This window comes from Penicillium crustosum (assembly GCF_028827405.1).
Source record: "Penicillium crustosum strain IBT 35664 chromosome Unknown utg000002l_segment0_segment0, whole genome shotgun sequence".
In the NCBI taxonomy this organism is placed as follows: domain Eukaryota; kingdom Fungi; phylum Ascomycota; class Eurotiomycetes; order Eurotiales; family Aspergillaceae; genus Penicillium; species Penicillium crustosum.
In genome coordinates this window covers 7,057,733-7,077,756 of record NW_026623123.1, presented here as the reverse complement: position 1 = coordinate 7,077,756, position 20,024 = coordinate 7,057,733, and the positions used below count along the sequence as shown (strand labels likewise).

Genomic DNA, 20,024 nt, shown 5'->3' with positions numbered 1-20,024 from the left:
CGTTTCAACTACCCTGGATCTACTACGCGCGGAAAATGACATGGCTGTACCCCCGCCAGATAGCTCTTACACCCCACCTCACACTCCCTTGATCGAAGAATCTCCATTCATCAGCGACTCCATGGAGGATCTTGATCCTCAGGCGACCCGGAAACGTCCGCGTCTCGATAGTGGAAGTCGCGTCAGTCCGACCTTGTCGTTGGATGGAACCTCGCGTACTGCCTCCATCGCACCTGCCTCAGACATGGATGAGGCCTCGGATTCTGGAAATCCAGCTAACAAAGTCACTATTAACACAAAATCTCCTCCATCTAACATGGCTCCCTCCCTCCATCCCTCCGACCCCGAGCTCCCCGGTAGCGATCTGGAGCTCCTACCAAATCCCGACACAGCTCCCAACCCCATTTCAGTTTCCTCCTCACCTTCCTCACCCCGAAGTCCTGAAATCGAAGTTGCTGAACCCGAAGATATCAACCAAGACCCGAATACCTCAAACTGGAAATCACTGGGCCAAGTGGTGCGGGATCAAGATGAGCCCGAAGTGATAGAGATCCAAGACTTGGCTCCTCTGTCCGAGTCGTTCCCCAAAGTACACATTGAGATGACGCCTCGGGAGAACTTCAAGGCGCTTGGTGATATGCTTGAGAATGGTAATAAAAGGCTCCGCTCGACGAGACTTGGCAAGATACTAATCCAGCAAGTAGGACATCTACGGGAAGGCACGGCGCTTGTTACGATAAAAGAATGGCTTCACATTTGCGTGCGCGATCTTGATCGGCTCACAATCCAGGAATTTGCCGCAGATATAGATTTCTGGGAATATCTGCCCTCCGTCCTGGACCGTCTTTTGCGCAGACAACATGACCTGCAACTAGACGGTATCGAAGACCCCTCAAGCTTCTTCGAACAATACCTTCTCGATTATGCCCGCATTGTCCTTCATCTTGTTCGATTGGACACCGCGCTTCTCAGTGCTGTTGACGAAGATGACGAAGATGTCGAAATGCCTCCAAGCACCTGTCGACGATATCTTCATAGCTTCTCTTGGATGTTCCATGGCGATCAAATTCCCTTTTTCCGGGTCTTGGAAAGCCAGTCCCGCATTGGGACTCTCAATCTTTCTGCTCGACTGAAAGCTCAGATCTCAGCCCCTCCGTTTGATGCACCCGGCGTACTTATGCAATACACCTCACACCTGCTTGCATTGCTTCCGAAGTGTCCGCAGATAATCACCATGCTTTCAGCGCCTTTGGTCAACATGCTCGCATTTTTTGAATGCGACACAGAGAGGAACCAAAATGGTGGTTCTGATTCTCCCATTGACCTACTTGCCGATTCAACTAGCCTTCAGCCTTTCTTCGAAACGGTTCGACGAATTGACAAAGTATACCGGACATTTGTTGAAAAGAAGTCGCAACTGGCCACCAGTGAATTGAGCGATAGTCTTCTGAACTCAATCTTCCGCAGCTACCGTTTCCTTTGCTTCGGCTACCCGGAATTTTTACTTCAACTTGCCCAGGAACTATCGATTCAAATCCCCGAAGACGCAGACGCAGAGCAAGCCGCTTTATGTGTGATTTGGACATGGAAATTCGACACCCTAAAAAAGCAAATCATGGAAGGTCGGATGGAGCTTCGTGTCCATGGAGTGGAGATGATGCAATCAGACCTGGTCAGTATCTGGGGTCAAAATGTATCTCAGAATCGTGATGGGATCGAGTCACCGTTTTTGAAATACTTGGTTGAATACCTTCGAGAAATCAAGATCCTCGATTATCTTGTGGGCATCGACTCACATCCACAGTTGATCAGCCGCAGCAGTAACATCTTTGGGTTTCTAATTGTCACGGGGAAATACACCGACCACGACACGGATGTTATCTGGAAAACCGTTACCGAGAGCCAAGATGACCGCACTGTCTGCGAGGTCATGTCCATGCTCGCGCGAACCTTTGCTATGCACCTGTCGAGGTCTAAAGCGTTGCTCTATGTGTGCTCAAAATTGCTCGAGTTTCCCTTGGATCGCTTCGACAGTCGCATAATCGATTTCTGTGAGCAGTTGGTGCCTCGTATGCGCGAACGGCAACAGGATCGCGATCGGGACTATCGCAACATGTCTGGCGAGGAGCATGTCGATTCTATTCCACTGAAGCTCTGCATCCGCCTAATCCGCGAGAGCTCGGGGGCAAAGGACCTGCCTCTGGAACAAAAGGAACTTATGCAGGGATTTGGAAGCGAGCAGCTGGGACAGTTCATCAAGGCTGGACTCAACGAAACCGACATGGCGGAGACATATGAGCGGTGCATTCAAGACATTGGAGAGATGAATGAATGCACTGCCGGCAGCATCCAAGTGCTGAATGCCCTAGTACCCCGTGATGACGCACGAGAGCTTTGGAAACTTGCGACCGATTTTGACTTGACGCGCTTGGTGATAGTCGAACTTCACCATCTCGTCAGTGAAGACCACGCTAAGCTTAAGGATCCGTCTTTCAAGCACGACTTCGCTTCGCGGGTGGAAATCCTGCGGCGTCTTATTGATCTGGCCCCAGACACCATCACACCTGATCTCGGGAAGACACTCTGGAAGGAGATTTTCATGTCTGAGAACCTGGCTCCCGAGGAGCGTCAAACCATTTGGAAAATGATGGTTGATCTCACCAACCGTACCACCAAAGAGAACCAATTTCTTGAACTGTGCATTCATGAGTATCTACCAGATGTGCTTCCCAAGGACTACTCGCGCGAGGTATTATGGTTCGCTCAACAGTCGGTCCACTATGAGATTCGAATCAAGTCACCTCCCATTGTCGGGGAAAATGAAGTCATATCTATTCCTGGAATGGATCGGATTTGGAACTTTATACTGACGGCACCCCCACAATCGATTGAAGCCGAGGCCATCAAGTTCGCCATCGATAGCTACCTGGACCACGGCATTGTTCGCAGATCACCACGATCGGCTATCGACGCTACTCATATTGCTCTTGTCGATCGCTGCGTGGACCAATTAAAGTCTGCCGCTATCGCGTTGAACCCATCTTGCAATAGAACAACTAATGGTGATGTTTCTATGGATATTGACAATTCCAATGTTGCTGTCGGAACCGACGAACTTATATTCAGCCGGTCTCTACATTTCCTTCGTCAATTGCTCCATGGATTGCGAACTCGGCCACAATACAGCTCCCCTCGTGGGTCTCCACCTACCCTCCCGGAACGCCCTCTGAAAGGCGAGCCCATCGAATTTCGATATCAATGTTTCAATGGCGCTGCCATACCTAAGATCTGCACAAAGCGCATTGGTAGCCTCTCTACGGCTGCCGAGCTTGTGGAAATGCTCATGCAGCTGAGTCGATTCTCTAAGTTTACTACCATCCTTGGCGGACAGAAGGTCGAGTTGCTGCAAGATCCAGAGGCACTTGTGAAAAACTTGAAGCTCTCTTCAGGTTTACTCATCATTCGAAAGGCCCCTGATGCCCATGAAATCACCTGGGCTGGGTCAAACCAGTCTTTCACAGCAGTGGACAACGAAGTACTGAAGCACTTCGACGAGCTGTATGATATGCTTGACCTCAAGGATGACTTGGCTCGACAGGTATAATCCCCTTGGCCCTTGTGTTTTAGCTGAATGCCGACACTAACACTTCGCAGATCATTGACTTCCTGGTTGTCTTCCCGCCTCAAGCGCGGGCCCTCGAACTTGTTCGATCCAACAGCAATACCGAGAAAGACATGTTCCCGTTGCAAACACCTTTCAAGGCCTTGTACTCCTTGAATACACTGTCAATGTGTCTTCACGAGGAGGCTGCAGAGGTAGGTTGGTCGCTTTCATTTGAATGATATTCGTACTAATATCGTCGCAGATGTCTCCAGACCAAGATTTCGTGTCTCATAGCAATCGGGCCTTGGTTGCGTTCCTGACGTCCGAAGAGCTATTCAGCTCTCTGGCTGGTAACTCAATCACCACTGTGCTGGCTACTAGAGCCATCGAATGTCTTCTGCTGGCTATATCCGGTACGTCGAATATCAATGATTGTTCAGCCAACGGGCCTCAACTAATTGTGACCTAGTCTACCGCCCGACTGATGGGTCCGTTCTTATTGCCGATCCAATGTCTTTGGTCCGACGCGTTCTTGAGCTGCTCGAAATTGGCCGCACGGGTCCCACCGATCCACCGGCTGGTACATGTGCTCAAAGTTTGGTTTGCAATTCCTTTGCGGTCCTAGTTGAGGGCTCATTGCGCGACATCAATGTCTGGAATGCTGTCAAACAACACGCGCAGTTTGATGGCTTGATCCTATCTTTACTCCTGGAAGAAAAGCGAAAACCGATCCGGACTGATATTCTGGAACGCTTGAAGATAATATGCGGCCCACTGAAACCGTTTAAGTTGTCTATGCAGAAGCTTGATACGGAATCTCCTGCCGCGGAGAACCCCAACCGGATTGATATGCTTGCCACTCTTTGGTCTTCATTTTTGCAAGTGATACCCAAGACCCTTGAACATGTTCCCCAGTCGGAAGAGTTCTTCAACGCTGCTCTGTGGATATTCCGCGTAGTCGCGCAGAAATCACCCCGGGACTTGATCTTCAACGAGTACCTTCAACAATGGAGTGCAGTTATGCTCACTCACCAAACAGAAGAGGTATATTCATCCCCGAAAGACGAATAATTACTGTTTGCTAATGATTCTTAGTTTGTTGGGCGTGAGCCGGCAGATAATTTGATCATCGGTCTTTCCGCTTTGTTAGAATGGTGCCTGGAATTGGCCAACGCCGCAGGTATCACTTTGGACACTTTGTACGTCTCACTTCTCCTCTGTCCGACAAAGTCTACATGCATTTCTAACTGGTGGTTAGGAACATTGCCGAGGACATATTCAACCAGTACCTGTTCCCAGATTTCTCACCAGACACAGTGGAACGTGCAGTCCCTCAGATTCCAATTATGCACAGCTACACTCGCTCGAGCCTTTACAATGTCGTGAACTTGTTGTGCAAGCAGAGCGATGAGACTTATTGCCAAGTTTTGGAGCTCCTCAACACAAACGTCCCACGAGGTGCGCATACCTGATTTTGCCCACTACATTTTCCCGTCACATTAAACTAATCCCAACTCTAGACTCCCCTTATCTGGAATTTGGCTATAATCGATCGCTAATGCTCCGGTCCCCGGAAGGCTATGCGGGCCTCAAGAATTTCTCGAACACATGTTACCTCAACTCTCTCGTGACGCAGCTTTTCATGAATATTGAGTTCCGAGACTTTATCCTGAATCTCCCCATTGCTGATCAGATCTCCCAAAAGCTTCTCTATGAAACCCAGCGACTGTTTACATGGATGCAGGAGACCTGGAGCAAGAGTATTGAGCCCTTGGACTTTGTCAAAAGCATTCTCACCTACGACAACGAGGAGATCGATGTGACCGTCCAGATGGATGTTGATGAGTTTTACAACCTTCTTTTCGACCGTTGGGAGGCTCAGGTTCTCGATTCTGAAAAGAAGAAGAAGTTCCGGTCTTTCTATGGAGGGCAGCTTGTTCAGCAAATCAAGTCAATGGAATGCGATCATATCTCGGAAAGACTTGAGCCATTCTCTGCAATCCAGTGCGAGATTAAGGGGAAGGTGACTCTTGAAGACAGTTTGCGGGCCTACGTTGCAGGCGAGGTGATGCAGGGAGGTGAGTTAATACTACACCCCCAACGAAGCTCGAACTCTAACGATCTTTCAGATAATAAGTACTCTTGTACCTCCTGTGGCCGGCATGTGGATGCTGTAAAGCGGTAAGTGACAAGGACATATTGATACAAACCAATTTTCTAACCTCTATCTAGTGCTTGTCTGAAAGATGTTCCTGACAATTTGATCTTCCACCTGAAGCGATTTGACTTCGACATGGTGCATATGCTGAGAAGCAAGATTAATGACGAGTTCCAATTCCCTCACCACATTGACATGACTCCCTACACGGTCGAGCATCTCTCTGATCCGGAGCAGACCATTGCACCGGATACATTTGAATTGGTTGGGGTTCTTGTGCACACTGGTACAGCCGAATCGGGCCACTACTACTCATATACCCTTGAACGCCCTTCGTCTGGCGGTGAAGCAAATTGGGTTGAGTTCAACGACTCCGATGTCAGCAAATTCGACCCTAGCGCAATCGCAAGTCAATGCTTTGGTGGCCCGAGTGACACGATGCAGTTTATGAATGGAGCCCCCAAAATCAAGCCGTGGAATGCATACATGCTGTTCTACCAACGTGTGTCCACGATCGAGAAGTCGAAAGAAATCTTTAAGCCAACGAAGCCCGATATCCCTATACACCTCCCAGTGTCAATTTCGACCCAGAACTACATTGCCATGGACAACGAAATGCTCATTCGGATTTATTGTCTCCTGGACCCACAATACGCATACTTCGTGGGCAGGTTGCTTCAGCGGTGGCCCGATATGGGAACGGAAAATATCAACAAGGCCAGGGCAGAGTCATTGGCCATCAATGTCGGAATGGACACCATTGAGCAATTGCTCACGCGTACCAAGTATTCCCAAGGGCACCAGGAGGTTTACAGCGAACTCGTCGACATGATCAACAAAAGCCCTAATGCGGCTCAATCGGTGCTTGAATGGGTTATTAATCGGCCAACCTCAATTTACAATCTCATGATGAAGCCACAGAGCACAGAGCTCCGAAACAAGGGAATTTTGCTGGTCAGTTATGGCCTAAAACATCTGCACTTGATGTCGACAAGCCAGGATCTCAACGAGGATGAACGGATGTCATGGCGTGACCGATTCGATGAAGCCATTCAGCAAATTGTGCCTATGATGGCAAGTCTCTGGACCGATGTTCAATCTGCTTTTCGAGTTTGGGATGACTACTTTGGCTTCTTATTGAAGCTTTGCACCTATGGTCCGGAGATCATCCACGTCTTACTTGAGAATGGTCATTTTGCTGCCTGTCTGGAGATTCTCTGGATCGATGAAGAAGATAGTAAAAAATTGCGGATCCGGTATCCCAATTACGTCCGCCTCTTGAGCAAAGGACGTCGATTTAATCACCTGATTCTGCTGTCATTGTGCTTGGTCTTCTTCAAACACGTTGACCTTTCGCTTCGCCCAACTCCCACTGGGGGACAACGGCGGTTTTTGAATGGCAAATTCTCCGTCAGCGTTAGAGAAATGGAACTCATCCGGCCCATTGAACCTGATGGGTCCTTGTCTATCTTGTTGAAGCTGCTGAAGCATGAGACTCTTAGGAGGAATCAGACTACTCGCGCGATTATTGGAGTTCTGTTGGACGGAGAGCCTGACGCAGGTTTGCTGACTCCCATTCAAACGACACTGGAAAATGGCGTCAGACTCGAACCCGCCGTCCAGTGCACACCATTCTTGGAGGCAGCCACAACGTTCTGCCAGCGTTGCCCGGATAGGGGGCTAGTCCTTGGCATGATCGACTTCATTGCCAAGGGGATTGATAGCATTGACAACAGTGGCGGCCAGGAGCACATGGACTTCTTCATGTGTCTTTGCCGCGGCACTAACGAGCGGCTAAACATGGATTCTTCCGATTTCACCCAGGCTGTTCTTGACCATATTCCGGTCTGGGCCCCGACTTTGCTCATTGATAAGGACGAGTCTGTTCGTCGCAATATGCAAAATATCCTCGAAGAGATGGTCTTCAACGATAATACTGCGGAGGGCAACACAGAGGACCCCGAACAGAATGGCGAATGGCAGACCACTATCACACGAGAGCGACGCCATAATATTTGTCGTCGGTTGCCGAATGCCTGCCTCGAACGACTCAAGTCGGCATTCTTGGCCGATCAGATCAGTCATATTGACGCCAGATTGCTTGAGAACATTACCCCGGTGATTAACTATTGTCTGGCTACTTTCTACGACGACTCTGAGACGGACCAGCAAGAAGTTCAACAGGCCAATGGTATGTTTGAGTGTATACACTTAGAGTTCTTACAGCCCCACTAACACAATCCTCTCAGAACTCCTCTCCCTGCTTAAATCGATGTCTCTCGAAGAAGTCCCCGATGACCCGCCTTCCGGTATGCTCGAATCTCTATCCCTCCTGAATGGCCCTGGAACATCATCTAACTCGATCCCCATAGAATCGGACGTGGCCTCAGTCGAGGAATGGGACGCAAACTCGGTGATCGCAAGTGATTCCGAAATGGGAGTCGCTGGATCTCCTTAGACGATGACATTTCCCGCTGCAATGTGCTTTCTGTTGTGTTTCTTTTTCATGCGTTCTTGCGATGTCAACGGATTCAGCGAGCACGATGTGTGCATGTGACTAAAGCCAAATTTTCATACTCACGGATTTTACGAATTCTTGCTGGTGTTTTTTGTTTTTTTTTCTTACGATGATGGTGGTTGTTACTGGCGTTTTCTTCTGCTCGGGATGAGCCGGAGTAGGATTTATTTCTATGAAGGGTGACTTTGGACGGACAGGTCATCTACATGCATTTCGCAAGCCTATTTCCGAGCATTGAAATGAAAAGAGTTTCGGGTCTCGAGACCTCAGTCTTTGAGTGAATTGCATTCAACAAATTTCGTAGCGCATTATTGTTCATTCCGTTCAATGGAGTAATACGTAGATATAATTTGTTCGATTAACCCTCTGCCTCTCCGCGAGCTGGGGCATCTGCCTCATCTTCTGATTCAACCTCCACGGCGGCAAGTGCATCCCGTTGAGCCCGTGGGGGGGCGCGAGCTCTGTTACCAGCTTTGGGACTGCTGGGGTCAGCAGCGGTAGGTGCAGTTGCGAGTTTAGCCGCTGGAATGCCACCAGAAGTAACATAAAGGAAGTAACCGGCGGGGAAGTGATCGATATGGTTGAAGAAAGAACCAAAGCTGCAGTTAAAGTTAGTGTTGCTGTCTTGCGAAATCAAATATTGATTGAGATAATATCATACCCAGCACTTTGCTCCTCCTCCCGGAAAATCCGGTCATAGATCTCCCGCTGCTTGAACTCATTCATCTCCGCCTCAAACTTCTGGAAATTGATCGGCTGACGGTCAAGACCCTGTGCCTTGTTATTGTAAGCGTCGAAAATAGGCCGCTCAAGCAAGAGGCCCAACCCAGGCGCTTTGGGAATAGCAATGCGTTCAGGACCATAAGTCTCAGTGATCCGGTCAGGATGGCAGCCCGAACGAACAACCATCGTAGCCATGGCGACCATCTTGCGAATCTGGTGCATCATGAAACTCTGTCCGTGGACCTTCAGACTGAGCCATTCTGTGCCATCGATGATAATCGGCGTGGTGTTCACCTTGAATGACTTGATGTGTCGTTTCGCCGAGGGGTCGTTGTGCGTCTTCTGGATCGTGTAGTTGTGGAAATTCTTCGTGCCTTCGTAGCGGTTGAGACATTCTTGCAGACGGGCGATACGTGAAGCGGGTGCGCGGTATGCGCGTTTCGCGGCTAGGTATGCTGCTTTGATGGACTTGATGGCGTCGATGGTGGCCTTTTGGCGGGGGTCCATGACGAAGGGCTTTGGTGCCTCTCCGTCGGCTGATTGTTCAGCTACAGGCTGTTCGCTGGCCTCCGGCTGAACGGGTTCTTCGGCTGCCGCCGAGGTGACTACCTCCTTCTCTTCTGCGGGTTGGAGTGCATCGCGGCCCTCATCCTGGTAGAGAGACTTTTCGACGATGCTGCGGATGTTTTCCGGGAGGGCTTCTAAGATCGGCTTGATGTACTTCTCATCAACGTCATCCCAATAGCTTGCGACCTCTTCCTGTCGAGCTTTGACGGCATCCAACTCGCCTGCGTTGTCGGCAAGCTCGATGATTTTCTTTCCAAGATAGGTGCTTGGGTGAGGAGGTAGGAGACAGTGGCTTGGCATCAAATATTCGTAAACTCGGGAATCGCACATCTGGTAGCAGCTGAAACTTTTGCTGGTCACTTCGTAGCCCCAGACACGGATTTGGGGGCTGAGCTCGGCGTTGATTCTCTGGATGATATCCTCATCTTCGACGATCATCTTCAGCGACACAACATTTCCAGCTGCGTGGACACCCTTATCTGTGCGGGCACAACGGACGAAAGAAGATTTCTTGGGATCTGCTGCATTCGCCTTCGAAACCGCGCCGACGCTGACGAGGGCCGTGAATAGATCACCTTCAATGGTGCGTTGTTGCTCGTTCCTATACCATACCTTGTCAACACGATGAATGCGCGTACACTGAACAAGAAAAGACTTACAACTGCATTCCGGAGTATCCAGTGCCCGAGTATCCCATCAGAAGCGCAACCTTCTTCTTGGGGCGGCGCTCTTCGTTGTCGATCTCCTCTTTGGAGAACTGGGTCGCGTAGATCGGCAGGTTGACCTCTTCGCCGTTCTCAATCTTGCGACGCTTAGCTTCGGCTTTGTCTTCATGACGCTGACGCTTGTCTATCGCTTGGCGACTTAATTAGTTAGCTGACAATGCGATGAATGGGAGGTTACAATTGATGCGCCATACCTCCATTCCGCTCGCCCCATATCGCGGTTCTTACGCCTTTCACCACCTCTGCCTCCTGTTCCTTTGTTGTCGGCCATTGTATCCGCTGGAAGACCTCTGATAGATTTGTATGAGGTGCAGCCGGATCGCGCCAGAAAGATCGGTAAAATTGACGAGTGGCAGGGTAATTCTGGGTGTTTTGAGGGAATGACCGAGTCAGAATTGAGCACCCGGGTACTTTTAAGATCCCAAAAAGGTTCCGCTGGTGAATTATCGAGGAACGCATGAAATCAATATTTCGGGGAAATTTGCCCTTCAACTCCGCGCGGTTCATCTTTTCCATGACCTCCGCACTAGTCCCAGAATGGCCTAGTACGTGGGTATTCAGACTAGCCATATCGGGTCACATTCTCGCCTGAGGAATCAACTTTGCATGTGACATGAAGCTCTGGGCATTGAACTGGAATTGTAACGCTCATTGTTCACTCACTAGCTCAGCGTTGCCTGTCGCGCGCAACTCTCACTTTCGTCGTGGACCCCCTCACTCATTTCACTGCCTTTGATCGAAGCATGCTTGCTTTGTCCAATATCTAAATACTGCGACTTCTCGCCTTGCGCCCCATTTAAATTCTCCCCCGGCCTTCTTCCCGACAACCATCGTTTGCTCCTGAGCTTCTGCAACCATGGATCTTTCCAAGACCCTTATCCGAACTGTGGCGCGCGCATTCTACGAGACTCGTCACATTTTAGTTGTCGATGCGCTCTTCTTACATTCAGTGTATGATGAGAATTGATCTCTGTTGAATGGTCACGTTGCTGACCAGCTACAGTCTTCATGCTGAGGATCTCGCTTTCCTGATGGGAATGCAACAGAAAGATCTTCGCAAGCTTTGCGCCAAACTTCGAGAGGATCGCTTGATCGGAGTGTATGTCACTTCTCCCTGATGTGATCTACAACCAAGGGTGGAGAACACAAAGCTGACCTCGTTCTCCGTTGACTATAGGAGCACACGCGCCGAGATACGTGATGGGTCTACTCGCCCAGTCAACCGTGAATACTATTACATCCCTCTACACCCCGTTGTTGATGCGATCAAATACAAAGTCTCCAAGTTGACCGCCATCATCAAGGCGCAATACACACCAAGTGAGGAGCGCAAGGAGTACATTTGTGTACGATGCAAATCAGAGTGGACTGAGCTGGACGTACTGAGTCTGGTCGGAGATGAAGGGTTCGAATGTCAAAATTGTGGCGCCATCCTGGAACGGACAGAGGATGTAAAGGGCGTGGAAGGAATGGACCGTACCGGCCACGAGAAAAACAGTAAGCTTATGGCACAGCTGGATAACATGCTCAAACTGCTCAAGCAGATCGACTCGGTGGAGATCCCGCCGAATGACTTTGAAACAGCGTGGGACCACAAGGTGGAGGTTATCCGGAACCAGAATACACACCCTGTGCGTGCCGCGATTGCTGTTCCACCCAAGGCCCAGGATATCACACGCCCCAATGCCAAGACGGATGCCGCTGCACTGGAGATTTCTCTCACCTCGAGTGAAGAGAAGAGTGCCGCTGAGCAGGCCGATGAGGCCGCTCGCAAAGCAGCACTCGAAAAGCAAAACGCACTTCCAGTTTGGCACACACATTCTACGGTAAATGCAACCCAGGTTGGCAGTGCTCAGATCAAGACCGAGGTGGGTACCTTGGTGAAGCCCGAGCTTGCGGATGAGGACCAAAAACCCAGCGTGGATGCCTTGGATGACAAAGTCGCCGCATACTACGCCGAAATGGAGCGGGAGAAGGCACTGCAAGCCCAGGCAGATGCCAGCAGTGCAGACGATGATTCTGATGAGGAAGACTTCGAGGACGTTGAGGGAATCTCCGGTCCAAGCGGACCGGGTACGCCCTCCATGGCTGGCGGCGTTACAAGCGCCCCCACATCTTCTGTCGCTGGCATCAAGCGTGAACTCGAACCGACCTCTAGTGTACCCCCATCATCTGTTGGGACTCCCTCTACCCCTGCCGACGATGGACCTGCATCAAAGAAAATCAAGGTCGAGCCTGATATCAAGCCTGATCCTGATGCCAAAATTGAGCCCGAGGTCAAGAAGGAGGCCGAGGAATCTGATGAGGATGAGGATGAGTTTGAAGATGTATAATGAAACCATTTTAAAAAAAAATGCCAACATTGGCGCTGGCGCCGAATAATTATGGAGGGCTAAGTAGCCCTGGAGGCTTGCAACACTACTGAAATCGCGCATAGCCATAGAATTGCATTTTGCCCAATCCTCAAGACAAAAAATGAACACTATCAATATTTTTGACAATGCAAGTAAACTAGATTTTCGCCTTTATAGAATCCTGATAGTACCGTTCGATGACTCGTCGTGCCCTCTCATCACTCTCAGCAATAAGGTTCATCACGGAGTAGATATCCTCCGTTCGACTTCGCAATTGCTCTCCGAAATCGAGCTGATTGAACAGTTGCAGCTTTTTACAGGTTTCCACCAAGGGGTGTTGGCTAAGAGCGATAGTCTTATCCTCATAAAATTCGAAAGAAGACCCAAAGATTACATAGAGCCGAGCCAGTGGGTGTTGCTCATCGGACTTCCAATCTATATCTTTCCAATTCAAATCAATATTCCTCGGCACACGCCGTAGTGAAACCGCCGACTCCCACCACTTGATGAATTGAAGCTGTGCTTGCTTCCCACTGACTGCATGAACACAACCATCGGTTCCCACAGCCAAATGAGCGAGCAAACGATCAGCAACCACGTCGACTGGAACCTCGTCAATGAACAGTTGGGAGATTTTTCCTACTGCCTTCGTTGCAATAGTAGCCATGCCACCGGGGACCAGTGCAATCACAGCGGCAACTACTGTCGATGGGCTCGATAGGGGCACGTTGTACCCAGGACTCGGAAAATCCTGGGCCGGTCCGATGGTAGAAGGACGCACAATAAGCAGCTTGTCTTTGACGCCGTTCCTAGCAAAGCGATCGAGTAGAAGTCGCTCTGTCAGGTTCTTTGCGTATGCATAGGGCCATGGGAAGTCGTGGGCTTCATACACATCGCTAGAACCACTCTCTTGCACTTGTGCCCACTCTTTCACGACATCTTGATGATCGTTGGGATTAGGATCATAGATGTCTTCTTTGATCTCGATTTCAATGCCTTCTCCAGTGGGAGGTAGGTAGGCATTGGAATATGCAGTCGAGACGTAAACAAAGCGATCCAAATTCGGGCAGGTCAGAGCAATGTCTGCCGTCCTTTCACTGGCTCCGGTGATCACTTCTGATAGTCTATCAAGGGGCTTCGAAAGATTTATAGAGGAGGCCGTGTGAATGATGACATTGACTTGCTGTTGAAGTGTGTTCAATTCGTTTTGGGAAAGTCCGAGGTTGGGGGAGAGGATGTCCCCATCCATGACTGTGATGCGATTGGTGCTAAGAAGTTTTTCGACAGTTGCCGATGATAGCGATGCTGTCCATTTTGATTGAAGTTTTCTATAGTTCGGATTGTTAGTTATATTTCTCCCAAGGTTTATAGGTTAAGGTTTGAGGATGAACTAACCCTATACCTCCTCTGCACAGCATATATACACGACTCACGGATGTTTGCGTGAGCAAGCGATATACGACGGCAGTGCCCAGGAAGCCAGTTCCACCCGTGATGAAGATGGTCTTGTCATTGTAGTAGTCCCACATTTTGTACTCGGTATAGGGACTGACATGAAGTCAGATCTCGCACAGAAGCCTGTAGGTGAGCTTCTATTTATGTAGCTTGAGAAATATCCTCATCACTCTGCTTAGATTTAAGGTTTAGGGAGATCTGAAATATGTGAGATGCAAGCCCTTGCATTCTGTATTCCAACAACCACTCTCCTCGACGTGATACATCGTGACTAGACTCGTCAAATTGCGGTGTAAATCAAATCCCAATTACAATATTCCCCTTGTATTTCCCACAGAAATGTCCTTGCTTTGTAACAATGTTGCACAGAGACTCTGCATTGGCCTAAAAGCTGATCATTGTGAGTGGCTTTGGCTTCAGATTCAGCTTCTAATATACTCTTACTCTTAGTAGCCATTTTCTTCATTCAAGGAGGAGAAATTTATTGTCAGGACTTCTTCCTATCATTTATACATCACCAGCACCAGTCCAGTCGGTGAATTTTATTTTCGCCTAGACAATCGCACCGGCACACCTCCAGTCTTTCCTGCATCATATATACCCTCCATAACCAACGTCATCTTAGGAATACAACCGCCCATCACCTTACTCAGCCTCCGCTCAACATCCCCCCGTTGCTCCCCAGCAAGCGGAACGGCATCTATGCGGTGATGCTGTAGTAGCTTGAGTATGACCGCTACAAACTCAACCTGCGCCATCTTTTGCCCCGGACAAACACGCGGGCCATGACTCCACGGAAGGAAGTATCCTTTCGGCGGTTGGTATAGCCATCGTGGGGCCCTATCAGGATTGATCCAGCGAGAGGGCCTGAATGTGGATTCGTCCGGGAGTACTTGGTGATCATCCGCGACCCATGATGGGTCAGAACACCTGTTGATATTGGGCCACACTTCTGGATCAAGATGCAGTGCAATGATGTTAATAGTCACAGCAGAGTTGGCTGGGAGATGAATCACGCCCTTGGAGGTCTTCAACTCTTGTGGTGCATCATTTGTCCTCAACATGCGGATAATCGGTGAGTATAGTCGCAATGTTTCGAACATAACAGCCATGATGCGCGTCACTCGAGGAACAATGGAAGTATACTCTAGGTCTTCTCGCACGTCTGTGGGCACTATGTTGTCGACCTCTTCGAAGAGCCACTCCTGCCATTTGGGATATCGGATAAGCAGCATTATCGCGTGGGAGATAATGTTTGCTGTTGTTTCGAAGCCCGCTGCTGTGAAGAGGCAGAGGTTGCCATTTAGTTCCTCTTCGCTGAGGCTATTATCCGTGTTTCCTTGTTCAGTCGATGCTTGGAGCAGTTGGCTCATTATGTTGCTTCGTCTTAGCGCTGCCTTGTCTTTGAAAGTGCGTTGACGCTCTTTATCGAGTAAGCTTTTGGTATGCCTCGAGAACTCGCGCTTGCTAATTCCTAGCTGCTTCAAATCCTGATGCCCCGGCAACCAGGATGGCCAGTTCAAAAGAATACTGGTTGGGATAACTATCGGCCCAGTAATAGCGCCCATGACCACCTTGGAGGCTTCAATATATGTTGTTTCAAACCCTGGCTCGGGTTTCTCATCATCCTGACTCCTCCATGGAGCCTTCGCACCCATACCTGCTTCGCTTAGCACATGAATTGTGACCCGCCTAATCATATCAAATAACTCATTTGACTCAACAAAGTTCTTCTTCTCGGAAGCAGTGAGAAGAAGCTCATCTAGCATGCCCGTAGTTTGAAGTATAGCCGCATCGAAGACAGTCTTAGAGATGCGCTCGTTGATCACACTCGCGACAACCTTGCGCTGATTTGCCCATCTCGTGCCATTTGTAGTGAACACATTATGTCCAAACTGAGCGAAAAGTAGGCCAGTGATAGGTGGAATGTTGAAATCACCTGTACGGTGCAGAACCTCCGAAGCGACGACTGGATCTGCTGTCCAAAGTTCTAGGGTTCCACAAGTGGCAAGAAAGAATGACCTGTCATCGCCCTGCGGGGCTGCATATTCATTAAACGGACGACGCTTCTCATAGAATTCCCAGCCATAGATCACTAGCGTCAGGCGGTTGTAGATCCGCGTGGGGAGATTACGTCGTAGCCATGGACGTAAAGGGACAGATGTCAATAACCAGATGATGTTGTTTTGATTTACCGGGTAGATCAGAAATGGTAGGCCGATACTCCTTGCAGCGTTGATGTTGTGTAACAGCCGGTATGCGAAGGTCGAGATGTACACTAGCACTAGTGTACCGATGATACCGATGTACACGGGCATTTTCTGGATTGAGACGATGCGAGGTCAGCCTAACAGAGATAACGTAAAAAAAAAGTGAGGATTCGACACTAAAAGACGTACTTTTGGTAAAATGCATGAGCGCTTAGAGGTGAAAATACTTGGATTATGAGCGACAACTTCACATAGGTCTGTTTGATGCAAGCTACCAGCTAAAATATATTGTCAGAAGGCGGAATAATATGGATCACTATGCAACATATTTTTCAAGATGTGGAATATATATTATCTTCAGCGTGAGCGGGGCATTTCCTTGGTCAAAATGGATATCAAGTTGAAACTATGTGATGTCGGAAGATATTCTGTATTTTGTCCAGATGGAGCCTGTTATACGACCTAAATTATCACATATTTTATATCATACTAGTAAGAATGAATCATGGTTTCGTTCTAGGGCTTCTATCTACATAAGGCCTCTCAAGGTTCTGTAACAACCGAGTCTAACATTATCAGAAATTGGAACGTCGATTCCAACCTTGGGATGTCATTTATTTCAGTCAACTGAGATACCATAAACCCTGAATCAGTCATGATTTCAAACAAAGCCCATGCTATCATGTTGACCACATTGGACATTGGCCCGACTATAGCCACCAGACGACAGTCTGTGAATTCCCGAGAGACTCGCAGAGGAAAGCGGGCCATCTGAACAGTGCTGTTGCCTCTTGAGTCTCCTTCTAATTATAGTGCTTATTTTGTACGCATTGGTTGATCTTTCCTCGGACAAATTTCCGCGATGAAATGAGTTTGGGTTGTATCAGCCACGGAATTGTATGGTGCGAGACCTCACTTTTGAACGAGCAATCTGCACGAGGAACAATAGTTTAGATAAGTGACTAACAAGGACGGGTATCTTTTCAGGCCAATACTAACCGGAGGTTATTCCGAACTTTCTCATGTTCAAAGTATCGGGATTGTTAACTTTTCGCCAACTGGCGCAAGGTCCATCAAGGCCCAACGGGATTATGGAATACGGAAAAGCGTAGGTGACGCATGCCCGTAAACAGTATAATACTAGCTGAGTCTAACAGATAAATCAAGTGCGTCTTCATTCCAAATCTTCGGGGTTTGTATCGGCAAGTGTTGGGTTGCACTGGCGTGCTTTTGTGCCAGTCAACAGACACAGCTGACTGGACTGTTCTCCGCGTACGATAGTGAGGAAATGTACCAGTTGGAACCCTTCGTTAAAACTTGCAATGCCGTATATATACCCAATAAAAGGGGCTTAACATAAACCAATAGATAGGGAAGAAGGAGAGGGGATTGACACTTTTGAGGATAAACTAGGACAAGTTACGTAGCTCCCGGGTAAGGATACATATGTAGTAACTCTTGCCCTCGCCGAATATTGCTATCTCTGCGGGATAATAGAATAGTTTATGATGGTTTGGCCGAATATGAGATTCTTACGTCTCAATTTAGACATCCTTGGAGTCATGACGATGCTTTTCGCAAAATGGTCAGCCAGGTACGTTTTCACCTAGCTTCGGAGTTTCTTATGTTTTGTTCGAACTATATATTCGACGTCTTGGATTCCCATCACTTGGCTTTGCTAGTATAGAAAATAAATCTTAGTATGACGCGATGGCAACTGCACTATTCTGCCTATTTTTACTAATAGCTGCTGGTCTTTATGGATTAGGCCGAGCTGTATACAATGTCTTATTCCACCCACTGCGAAACTTCCCAGGGCCTTGGATGGCTGGGGCCACGTCAAGTTGGAAAGCATACAAGGAAGTTATCAAGCAAGAGTCGGCCGTTCATGAGCTCTTTCATCTCCATAAGAAATATGGTATGATGCGATTGGGACTATGAGACATTTTCTTTAACATTCCTAATAGGTGATATTGTCCGCGTTGCCCCGAACGAGGTGAGTTGTCATAGACTGAGAAGTCTGCACTTCCCTCTCTGGGATATAGGGCTCAAACAAGTCTAACACTAACCTATCACAGCTCCATTTCGGAAGCCCAGGTGCGTTCCACGATATCTACCATAGCAGCAAGAGGTGGGACAAGGATACGGGTCTTTACCGAACCCCCGGAGTTTCGTCCGGGTCATTCACATTCTTGAAGTATGCCCAGGCAAAAGAACGGCGGGAGGTGATTCTTCCGATTTTCTCTAAGAAAGCCATTAATAACCTTGAGCATCTCGTCTGGCGAAATGTGAGTACTATATTGCTTTATTTCTTTTTGCTACCAAACTATATATCTTAACCACCGCTAAATTACGGGTTGTTAAACAGGCAAATCGCCTTGCATCGTCTATCGCCAAAACCAATGCATCAAAAAATTCAATCGACCTACTCTATGCATTCCGATCCTATACTCTAGACACCATCATGTGCTTCACATTTGGCAACTGCATAAATGCCCTCGATGCGCCGGCGTTTAGCGACCCTCTGATTCTAGCAATGGATGCAAGCCTTCGTATGCTGCCTTTGATGAAAAACTTTCCCATGATTCGAGACCTCATTTTTGCTGTACCACCGGCCCTGGTTATGCGCCTTATTCCCAATGCCCAGAAACTAGCACCACGACTCTACCAGGTCCGGGATCTCGTCCAGCAACAGCTTCAAGTCGTCTTAAACTGCCCTTCAAAGCTCGATAACGTGCCTCACGAGACCCTCTTCCACCGCATGCTCGACCCGGAGTCATACCGGAGCAAGGAGGTCCTGAATATGACAGAGCTACACGATGAAGGATTCACACTCATCTTCGCGGGCGCCAACACAGTAGCCGACACGCTGCTAATGGGCCACTGGCACGCAATGCAGAACCAGACCTTGCTAACTCAACTGCGAAGCGAGCTATTGACTGTCTGGCCAGAGGTCAAAAATCAGCCGTCCCTAACAGACCTCGAGACCCTACCCCTCCTCACTGCAACCATCAAAGAATCCCTCCGCTTTATTCCGTCCGGCGTATCACTAACGCGCGTCGTACCACCAGGTGGCGCCATGATATCAGGGAAGCATATCCCCGGTGGGACGGTAGTGGGGATGGCGATTTTGCACGTGCATCAGAGCGCAGAAGTATGGGGTAATGATGCGCTTGTGTTCCGACCTGAACGGTGGTTAGAGAATGCGGAGCAAGCAAATGCCCGGAACGGGAAGAGTGAATTGGATCACTGGCTCGTGCCGTTTAGTCGAGGACCGCGCATGTGCTTTGGTATGAACTTGGCCTGGGCGGAGATGTATATCGCTTTTGCGACTATGATTCGCCACTTTGATTTGACTATTGACGGCACGACAGAAGAGGATATGCAGTGGCGGGAGTGCATTGCGGCTTATTATCCTAATAGGCACTTGCATGCGTGGTGCCGTCCGGTTGGGTCTTACAATGTGATATAAAGAGGTGGATGGTGTTTATATAGCTTTCTAGTGTGACACAGGTTTCAGTGTCCCCAGGCAAGCAGGGGTTATGATCAGGAGCCAGGAAATAGGAAACCACACCTGGGAGATAGGTACTTTCATGCAGTGTTGACAATAAATACAATTTTGCATACACGAAGGACACATTTGCACGGGACATATCCTGGAACTGTGCTTCAACGGCTTGGACCACCTGACCCTTTAAGAACCAGCCCTG

The 20,024-nt window shown here is 48.8% G+C and overlaps 6 protein-coding genes across 6 annotated transcripts; 3 read left to right on the top strand and 3 right to left on the bottom strand.

Moving 5' to 3' along the window:
• Positions 1-40: 40 nt before the first annotated feature.
• Positions 41-8,220, top strand: N7487_006206 (uncharacterized protein; the record flags this gene model as incomplete). The annotated part of the gene is made up of 11 exons (XM_056873953.1): positions 41-3,598; positions 3,655-3,816; positions 3,867-4,017; positions 4,074-4,648; positions 4,700-4,803; positions 4,863-5,062; positions 5,125-5,682; positions 5,734-5,785; positions 5,837-7,953; positions 8,012-8,071; positions 8,135-8,220. 11 exons carry the CDS (start codon positions 41-43, stop codon positions 8,218-8,220), a joined length of 7,623 nt encoding a protein of 2,540 aa, XP_056731673.1.
• Positions 8,221-8,638: 418 nt separating this feature from the next.
• On the bottom strand, positions 8,639-10,835 carry N7487_006205 (pseudouridine synthase PUS2; the record flags this gene model as incomplete). The annotated part of the gene is made up of 4 exons (XM_056873952.1): positions 8,639-8,879; positions 8,942-10,171; positions 10,230-10,425; positions 10,490-10,835. Coding segments are annotated over 4 exons (2,013 nt in total), but the record flags the coding sequence as incomplete, so codon positions are not given.
• A 316-nt stretch (positions 10,836-11,151) lies between these two features.
• N7487_006204 (putative transcription factor TFIIE complex alpha subunit) lies at positions 11,152-12,628 on the top strand (the record flags this gene model as incomplete). The annotated part of the gene is made up of 3 exons (XM_056873951.1): positions 11,152-11,246; positions 11,299-11,394; positions 11,473-12,628. The coding sequence occupies 3 exons, from the start codon at positions 11,152-11,154 to the stop codon at positions 12,626-12,628; spliced, it is 1,347 nt and encodes a 448-aa protein (XP_056731671.1).
• Positions 12,629-12,806: 178 nt separating this feature from the next.
• Positions 12,807-14,178, bottom strand: N7487_006203 (uncharacterized protein; the record flags this gene model as incomplete). The annotated part of the gene is made up of 2 exons (XM_056873950.1): positions 12,807-13,977; positions 14,045-14,178. The coding sequence occupies 2 exons, from the start codon at positions 14,176-14,178 to the stop codon at positions 12,807-12,809; spliced, it is 1,305 nt and encodes a 434-aa protein (XP_056731670.1).
• A 468-nt stretch (positions 14,179-14,646) lies between these two features.
• On the bottom strand, positions 14,647-16,422 carry N7487_006202 (Cytochrome P450; the record flags this gene model as incomplete). The annotated part of the gene is made up of 1 exon (XM_056873949.1): positions 14,647-16,422. One exon carries the CDS (start codon positions 16,420-16,422, stop codon positions 14,647-14,649), a length of 1,776 nt encoding a protein of 591 aa, XP_056731669.1.
• Positions 16,423-18,138: 1,716 nt separating this feature from the next.
• Positions 18,139-19,786, top strand: N7487_006201 (cytochrome P450; the record flags this gene model as incomplete). Its single annotated transcript, XM_056873948.1, has 4 exons — positions 18,139-18,232; positions 18,282-18,310; positions 18,393-18,602; positions 18,683-19,786. The coding sequence occupies 4 exons, from the start codon at positions 18,139-18,141 to the stop codon at positions 19,784-19,786; spliced, it is 1,437 nt and encodes a 478-aa protein (XP_056731668.1).
• Positions 19,787-20,024: the final 238 nt, after the last annotated feature.